The sequence below is a fragment of the Ammospiza nelsoni genome, chromosome Z (assembly GCF_027579445.1).
Source record: "Ammospiza nelsoni isolate bAmmNel1 chromosome Z, bAmmNel1.pri, whole genome shotgun sequence".
In the NCBI taxonomy this organism is placed as follows: Eukaryota; Metazoa; Chordata; class Aves; order Passeriformes; family Passerellidae; genus Ammospiza; species Ammospiza nelsoni.
Window position 1 is genome coordinate 77,117,471 of NC_080669.1, and position 9,123 is coordinate 77,126,593.

General features: G+C 36.4%; 1 protein-coding gene across 1 annotated transcript in view; it reads left to right on the forward strand.

Moving 5' to 3' along the window:
- PRLR (prolactin receptor) overlaps nucleotides 1–8,691 on the forward strand; it is a 154,563-nt gene extending 145,872 nt beyond the window's left edge. Inside the window, exon 17 of the mRNA XM_059492775.1 lies at nucleotides 273–8,691. Within this exon, the coding sequence (XP_059348758.1) occupies nucleotides 273–1,283 (1,011 nt within the window). The 3' untranslated portion in view covers nucleotides 1,284–8,691. The remainder of the gene's footprint in view (nucleotides 1–272) is intronic.
- The last annotated feature ends 432 nt before the right edge of the window (nucleotides 8,692–9,123 follow it).

Genomic DNA, 9,123 nt, shown 5'->3' on the forward strand with positions numbered 1-9,123 from the left:
TGTTAAACTCAGGAGACCTATACCTGTCAAAAGCTCCCTGCTCCTCCCACATTACAACATGAATTTTAGGTTTGTCTCCCCACTGAGGAAATTCAGGAATTATTCTTCCCTTCTTTCAATATTTTCTGCAGCAGTAGAAATCAGGTTTAGGTCTAGCAATGTAACTGTCGTAGTGTTTGTGCATCAAATATGTAGACTGTTCACAATTGTTCTAGTCATATAATCCCTAAGGTTGACAATGAAAAATTATATCCTCTTCATTGTACCTTCAGACAGGAAAATCTGAAGAATTACTGAGTGCTCTTGGTTGCCATGGTTTCCCTCCAACATCAGACTGCGAGGAACTACTGATAGAATATCTGGAGGTAGAGGACAGTGAGGATCAGCAGCTCATGCCAAGTCATGACACTCCAAGTAAAAATACAAAAATTATTCTCAAGGAAACAGACAGTGACTCGGGCCGAGGGAGCTGTGATAGCCCTTCGCTCCTCCCTGTGAAGTGCAGGGAATCCCACAGCCTTCCATCTACTCTTCAAACACAAGATGTACGAGCTAAAGAAAAGAAAGGGGGGAAAGGGAGCTGGGACACTCGGTGTGCGGCCTCGACCTCAGAACAGAAAACACTCCCTTGTGAGAGTATAAAGTCGTGCACATGGCTGGCAGCTCAGCTACCCAGTAATCAGGCTGCTATGTTTGCCTACCACAGCACTGTTGAGGCATTCAAGATAACACTGAACACCACAAATGTGAACACTTCACCAATTTTGGTGGGAAATGAAGAAAGTCATCAATCGCTATATCCTATTGCTGAAACTGTGTATGATGACCTGGAAAAGATAAACGAGATGGAGTATTCCAAAACTGACCAAACCACAGTGCAGGTCAGACAAAATGAACATAGTAACAAGTCACCTTTCCTGAATCCTAAACTAATGGACTATGTAGAAGTTCATAAAGTCAGACAAGATGAGGAACCAACACTATTACTGAAACGTAAAGAAAACAATGAAAAGACCAAAAAATGCACTGTTCCAGGAACCAGCAAAGAATATACCAAGGTCTCAACAGTTGTGGACCATCACATTTTAGTACTATTGCCAGATCAGCGCAGTCAGAACACACCTGTATCTCAAGAACCTGTAGCAGAAACATCTCAGAACCCTCAGCAAAGTCAAGCTGAGAAGAATACGAGCTACAGCACGACAACTCCAAGTGACTCCAGAAGAGACACCAGTGGATCAGACTACATGGATCCATCTTCCTTTATGCCCTCCTTTAAATAACCTTTTAGTACAGCACATACTTAGTAGTTACACATAGTAAAACAAAATCACATAGCAAACAGCTCTTTAGAAAAGCTTAGCCTCCAAAAGCCTATCCTCCTATGTGCATTGTACAGGTAATAAAATAATCTGTGAGTCGATGTAATAGTCATGGACGTAAATCTTGGATCACTAGCACACATTTCTGTCACAGGGAAACGATGAAATGGGTCTTGTCTATCAGGAAAAATGCACTGTAAAATAATTATTCAGTTCTGCAGAGCTTCTGTTGGTTGATGAAGCCTGAGGAAATAACACAGATTCAAAAAGATGAAAATTGCTATGGGTGAGTCAGCAAACCATAGCGGTCTGAGCAGTTCCTCCATTAGATAAATCATTGCACAACTGTATTCTTACCTACAATATGTTTTCATCTTAATGCATTCTGACACTGCATTGTTTTCCTTATCTTTCTTCTCAATCCTTGAGAAAAAGGAGCTCTTGTACATGACAAATCATATACAAAACCAAATACATCCTACAAATGGCAGTAAAATAACAAATTATTCTAAATATATTTTTGTTTAGTTTCAATGTGACAGAAAGCTGCATCCGATTCATATCCTAGTCCAGACAAACCAAAATGAAGAAAGCAGGATAATATATGATATACTGCCTTACTGTATATAATACACAATTTTACTTTAATATAAGCCCATATGTTTAACTACGTATTTTTAAAGGCTATTTTTCTATTACCAAAAAAGAGCAAAATAAAATATTTTTTAATTGCCCAGTGCTACTTAGCTGCCGAGGAACTTTTCTCTTTCCTTCTGCTGAGGCAGTAACAAGTAAAGCTATAATTTCTATACAAAGCATAAAATTAAACTTTATACTAAATAAGAATATGGAGACATTTTTAAACTATATTTCTAATATATTACAGATATATTACTGTTTGAATTTTAAATTATTTGTTTCACAGGTTTTTTATTACCTGTAATTATATAATTAAAATAGAGTTTAGGTTTTGAGACCCAAGGTTCTTTCCCTTTGGATTTGTACTGTGATGCCAATTGTAAATGACATGGGGCTCTCCTGTATCCTGCACTTTTCTCTGACCCTTGTAGTAAAATTTGAAGTCATATTTTTCATAATGAATTTATGAACAATAGTTTTGGAATCAGCCTCCAAGGTCTGATTCAGACCTCCACTGAAAAAGCAGTGGGAATGAGGAGTCCATGTATTTGGGCTGGTCGTGTGTTCCCAGAATAGCAGTGGAACAGCAAGGGTCCATTATATCCCATGTAACTGAAGACAGAATCAAAATTATGCTGTAGTGGCTGCAAAGTTGCTCTGGCCTTCCTTCTTGAAACAAAAGTTTAATTGACTCCAGAAAAGTATGATTATATGATGACTGGCTAAAAGTGGGCCAAGTATTTAGGCAGCATCTCTAGCTTCAGGGGAAACTGGAAACTTGAGGTGAGGTAATGATCCTGTACCTGTGCAGGGGAGTGTATTTGATAGATGGGCTCTCTTTTGGTAGTCTTCTTCCTGAACAGCTTTACTTTTCTCCATATTTTTATGATTTTATGCACTGAGCAAGCCTTTCTGCAGTATCAGGTACTTGTTGCAGAGCCAGACAAAAGAGAATTTCAGATTTTGAAGGTCCCAGAAGGCCATATCTAATTCAGCAAATCAGATTCTCACCCTTTACCTTCAAAGCCCTGGAACTCCTCAAGCACAGGTTGGTAGAAGCACCTAGCCTTTGCACAGACAGGGCGTTAAAACTTAACTAATCATCTGTGTGTCAATAAACATACGTGGTAGTGTAGACTGTAACATTAGGGTGGCATCAGATTTAGAGCCTGTCCTCTGTACAGGCAGCTGCCCAATTCCAGGGGCTGATCAGAGCAGTCTGGATGCTCTGCTGAAGGTGGGGGAAGGCATCCTAGATTCCTAGTTCAACCACTTATTTAACACATAAAGACATGAAGGGGCTACTCCAGGTATCAAACATAAAACACAGTTATAGTTAATTGAATAATTTTACCATAGATACTCTGTCTGTAGTATACATTAAATATTCCTAGAGATGCTAGAAGTACTGCAAAGCAACTCTTGAGATATGAGGAATGTGTGTGTAAGCTGACAACGCACTGTGTCTGACAATGTCTTATTAACTCTTCAGTTTTCTGACTGAATCTAACAGAGCTAACAGGATCAGACACATTCCTCTTTCTTTACACAGATAGCTCTGTCTGTGCTATTTCCTACACCTAGTGATGTGCATAAAGATATGCTGCTACAGGCCTTCTGGGATGTATCTAGTAATGCACAGAAGCTGTAGTATCTCATGAAACCTAGAGTCTAAAGATGTTCCTTACAGGGTAGATTTCTAAGGTTAGAACAGAATGACTACCCAGATGTATGACAGTAACAGGCTGTTCCCACCGTATCTTTTACCTGAAGTCACTTCTCACCTGAAGCAAAAAGACACAACAGTTAGCAGATTTTAAGTGTATGACTCATCCTGCCTAACTGTAGGCATGTGTGCCTCTAATAATCCACAAAGAAGGAAAGTCAAGGAGTCTCTCTGCTTTGTCATAAATGAATACTGAAAATGTAAAATAGTTGTAGCCTAAATTACTTTGTGTGGTCTTGAGCATTTCCCACCTTTGCTGATGAATGTCTCAATATGCCAAATCATCTTGTCTCCCTGTGAAAAGGGAAAGTCAGCTACAGTGGAAAAGGGACATTTGCTTGCTGCTTTGAAGTGTTGGAGTATTTGCTAGCTAAATGTAATTTCAGCACATTGTCATAAATATATTTAATTCTTGAAGCTGAACAAATGTGCAGGTAGAATAGTTTTCCCTTGGATTTGCTTATATTTTCCAATATTTTCCTTGTTCCTCTCAGTGGCAGAGCTTCTGAAAGTGGCCTTAAACATCTGAAAGTACATTAAAAAAATAAAATACTAGTGTTCTGTGGAATCAAAGTAACCTTCAGCTAAGTATTTGGTCCTTTGAATTTTCAAATAATTAATTTTTTCTGTTTGCAACAATATTTTTCTTGCAGGCCTTTAAGCTTTTCATTAGGAAGTACATGAGTTTTTGCAGCAGTTCTACAGAGTCAATCAGTAAAAGATTATGGCACACCAGTGGGGAATAACAGGCTCTTGATACCTCCTTTGATATCCAGGGGGATGAACAGAATTTACCCCTCTAATTCTTGCACAGTTTGTCAAATTTTTTACTTGGAATAATTATTTCAAGAATGTGAATAATCTTTTCAATGTCAAAGTTACCACATGTCATTTATAGTGTGAACTACTTTGTAATAGTGTAAAAGCCCTAAAAGGTAGCATAAAGACTCTTCTTCATAATTAGTTTTACAAAATTCCTAAAATTGAACATATATATTTTATTTAATTACCTTTCCTTCTGATTCAGACTAATTTTATTAACATTCTTTCTTCAGTATTGGCAAATATGATTCCTTACCATACAGTTGTTTACTAGATTTTTTTTTTTAGCAGAGACATATTGGATGTACAATTTTAATATTTCTGTGTAATATTTCAGACTTTAGAAGAAATAAAAACTAATGAATTGGCATGTGCTCACAAAGATCAGTATCACACATGATGAGGACTTTAGGTTTGGTCTTTATGATACTATGTAACTACAAAGATTTTTTTTTTTAAAAATGCAGTGAATTAACCTGATATAATATTAGTCAGAGGATGTATGTGTTTATGGAACAAACTGTAAAACAAATATGTAATGATGATTTATGTCAAACCAGTGAATTCTGTCGTATATCCGTCTGTGTGTCTATGTTTAAATGGCTGAAAAATAGACAGCTGCTTTAAATGTCATTCAAATATCCAAAGTGTAGTAGCAGCAGGTGTTCAAAATTAATAAGCAGAATTTTTTTGTGCTTTCTAAAGCATTATTTATGTGGGGTTTACATCATGAAGCCTGTAAGTGTATTTCGTAATTTCACGGCAACTATCAACTGATCTGAAGGTGTTGTGCAAGGAAACTGAAGTCCTGTAAGCCACTTAATAGACATCAGACATCTTCTACAAAGCCATAAAGACAAATGAAGTGAAAAAAGCATCATGAGATCAGGCATCACATTCTCAAATAATTGCTACCTCAGAGGTTTTTTTTGCTCCCTTTAAAAGGCAAACAAGAAAAAGCATTTTGCTTTGTGTGCAAATTTGTGACTCAATCTATCAAGAATTTAAAAATTTTATTTGTAAATTCAAAATATTTTTGTTAACAAACCGCTTGTCATGGAATCATCACTTGCGTGGCAATGGTAGTATGAAGATGGAATATTCTAGATGTGTAGCAAAATTAAATGTTTTTAATATGGGGGAAAAAAACCAAACTAAAGAACATTCCACTTTGTAAGAATATCCTTGGTGCCCAGATGGACAGTCAAGCATCGGTCCCATTCCTGACCTCAAAAGTTTTTTGCCACTATTTGTATTTCCAGGTCACTGGGACTGATCGAGCCAATTTTCCTGAGGTGCTTTCATTCTGGATCTCAGCTATGGAACTTGGTATTTATCAATAATTGCTATTTAGAATTACCTATTTTCAACTGAGTTCCTAGGAAGCAAACCTTCCAGTTCTGTCTCTAAATGAGTAAAAATGGAAAGCCCTGCTCTCAGCTATCTCAAACAGTCACACTAAAATCAGGCTCCAGTTCCTGTGGGTGTGGAAAGATGGACTGAATTATAACAATTTTAATAACCTTGTGGCTCAGCCTTGAAAACCATTTTGAAACAAATCAGGGATTTTCTTCATTTTTCTGGTGTATGTGAAGCAGAAAAATAAAGATAAATGGATGCCTAAATACATAATACATGGGGATATAAAGAGCTTAAATATCATAGAAGCATGGAACAGTTTAGGTTGGAAACAACCTATAAGGTCATAGAGTCCAGATGTTAACCTGGTCCTGCCGAGTTCACCACTAAATGACAGGGAGAGGGACAAGACTGCTGCATGTGACAGAACAGAAAAGGAGTACAGTCACTATGGGATGCTACATGGTAGATGATGAGGGAAAAATGCATTTTGACTACAACTGAAAAGCAGGGGGGAAGATGGGAAAATGGAAGGGAAAGAATCAAATATGAGAATAGACAGTAAAACGTGAGCACTAGCAGAACTGAGAGGAATGATAAATGAGTTAGTGAGGGGGGAAAAAGGAAGGGAAGAAAATACTTTAATATCAAAAGTGGGAATGTGCACAGCTACCTGGTATAGTCCACAAAAGCAGTAAAACCTTATGGTTGGCAAAATGCTGAAATCGGCTACGATGGATCAGCTGTTTCATATGAGCAGAAAAAGTCCTATACATGAGAAGTGGTCATTCTTTTTCTGCCAGTTACAGGATTTTTCTTCCCCCTATCTGACATTGGTCCCAGGCAAAAACAAAACTTGAAGAGTCAGCCTCAGCATCTGATCTGACACTGCATTTCCTACATTCCTAAGGAAATAGAGAGAAAAAGTGCATCACACTGCTTTGATAAACAATCTTCTGTTTTTCGCACAGATATACAGGTGAGATTTTTTTATCCATTTACATTGTCCCACACATATTTCTACCATCCTTAAGCATTGTTCTGTTTTTATTTAGTATATATAATTCAATGACCTAGAAGTTCCAAGAGAAAAAACACTTTGGGGATATTACTAAGCAGCCTCTTGGCATTTCTGGGCATTGTTTCAGTTTGTACCTGTGACAGTGTATCTGTTAATACTTTCCTTAGTCGGAAAGTCTCTGTCTTGGTAATAAATTCTGAAAATTACCAAGTTAGGTTTAAAATACATCTCTTCAATATATTACATTTTTAAGAGGCACTATTATATCTGTTGGAAGTAGTTAAGAAAAATACCTGCATTAGTTGTGTGGCCTCATAGAATGCTGATATGCTAAGAGCTGATCTTATACTCAAGATGTTGGTGCATAGAGCAGTTAGATATAAAAAGGTCTTTTTTTATATATTCCTCTTTTTGGAAGGTTTTTTGTCCTTTTCTACTCCGTGATGCTGCTTGTCTTGGATCTTGACATTATTTAACTATTTTTTTTAACAATGCTGCTTTTGGATCTATTTTTGTGAGCTGCTGAGTACCTTCACCTCATTTTCACATCAATAAAAATTGAAATATTTCATTTCAGTTCCTGCAGTGGTTACTTTCAGAGACTTGTAGCACTGAGTAGAATTTTTAGATGATGCTGAAAATCATTGTACAAGTGACTTGTAGAAAATTTTCCTTCAGTAGGATGCAAATCTATACATGTCTAGAAGAAGGCAGATTTTTCTACAGACAGAACTATAATGATGTCGTATCACATTTTTTTAAAATATTCATAATGCTGTAGACTACTCTTAATTCTCATCCCTTTGTCTTTCATTCCAAAAGGGAGAGGAAACTACTGCTCAGCTATACTTAGAAAGAGCTCCTGGGCTGCCTTAGTGTTGTCTGTTTTTAATTTTGGAAAGTAATTTTTTCTATTCTGACTACAAAAACAGTTCATCTGATATAATATAACCATCAGTTCTTATATATGTGTTATATTGCTCAGAGATACTCAGCACTATCTTGGCTTCTGAAATCTTTTTGTTGTTTTTGTGTATGTTTTAGTCATTGTGTAAGATATAGCAGTACTGAGGGCACTGTTATGAAAAAGTACAGCCCAGAAAAAACGTGTTAATCATAAACTAATCATATTTGTTCAAAATTCTGATGTGCTACTAAATGAGGGTAAAAGTCTGTGGAATCTCCCTTGCCTTTAATTGTGCCAGCAGACTCTCAAAGACATGAAAATTGCATCTTCTGAATAATTTTCAGAATAAACAGTATATTTTCAGCAGAGAAAGACATGACCCAGTACTTAGAGCAAATTTATTTCCATTTGCATAAACCATTTCGTTGGTAGATTTGCAATACAAGCTAGGCATTTTTTCCACTTCAGTTTCAAAATTTGTATGCAATGTGGAACATGAGAGGTTATTGCAGTGTCATTACTGTAGCAACAGAATGACTTTAAGCACAATTATTCTATGAACCAGATCCAAATTTTTTTTTGTAAATTTCTAAAATACAAGAAGTTGTAAGAATCAGATTTCATATATTGTATGTACATTCTTTGGAGAATACTGGTATAAAAGTAGTTGCTCAGGAATTCTTCATTGTTTCTAAGTGTATCTAGAAGAAAATGCTTTCAAATACATTTTTTAAGTTCTTAATATTGAAAGTGCTGGCTTTACTAAAATCTGTTGGTGTTTTCACTTGTAAGATCAATATTGTTATGAGGTCTGTAGCTTTCTGATGAATTTTTTGATCTTTTGTCATTGTAAAATCTCTTTGCAATGGTGTTCGCATTTCAGTTTAATAAAAGTTCGTGAATAAAATTCCAAGATTCTGTATTTCTTCATGATATGCAACATTTCAACTATATCATGTACGGAAAGAAAAAGGAAAATCCAGGCATCCAAGACATTCTGTGGTGCAGGATTCTGCTGTTTTCCATGGAGAAAGCTCAATGATAGATATTTAACCAGTTTTGGTGCACTAAGTAATTGAGCAAGGTAACACAGATGACTGACATGCCTGGTCACAACTTTTATGTTTCTTTATGGCTCTTCATGTTGATTTAAATCATATTTATCATTGAAAATCAGGGACTTGTTTAGCAAAGGTAAAGTTTGATCAAGAAAGGTTGAGGGTTGGGGGAGTCCTAAAGTATGTAGGCACTGCCCTGGTTACAAGAGGGTATTCATCTCTGACACTTTGCACCAACATTGGGCAGTTTTCCTGCAAAACTAGGGCTG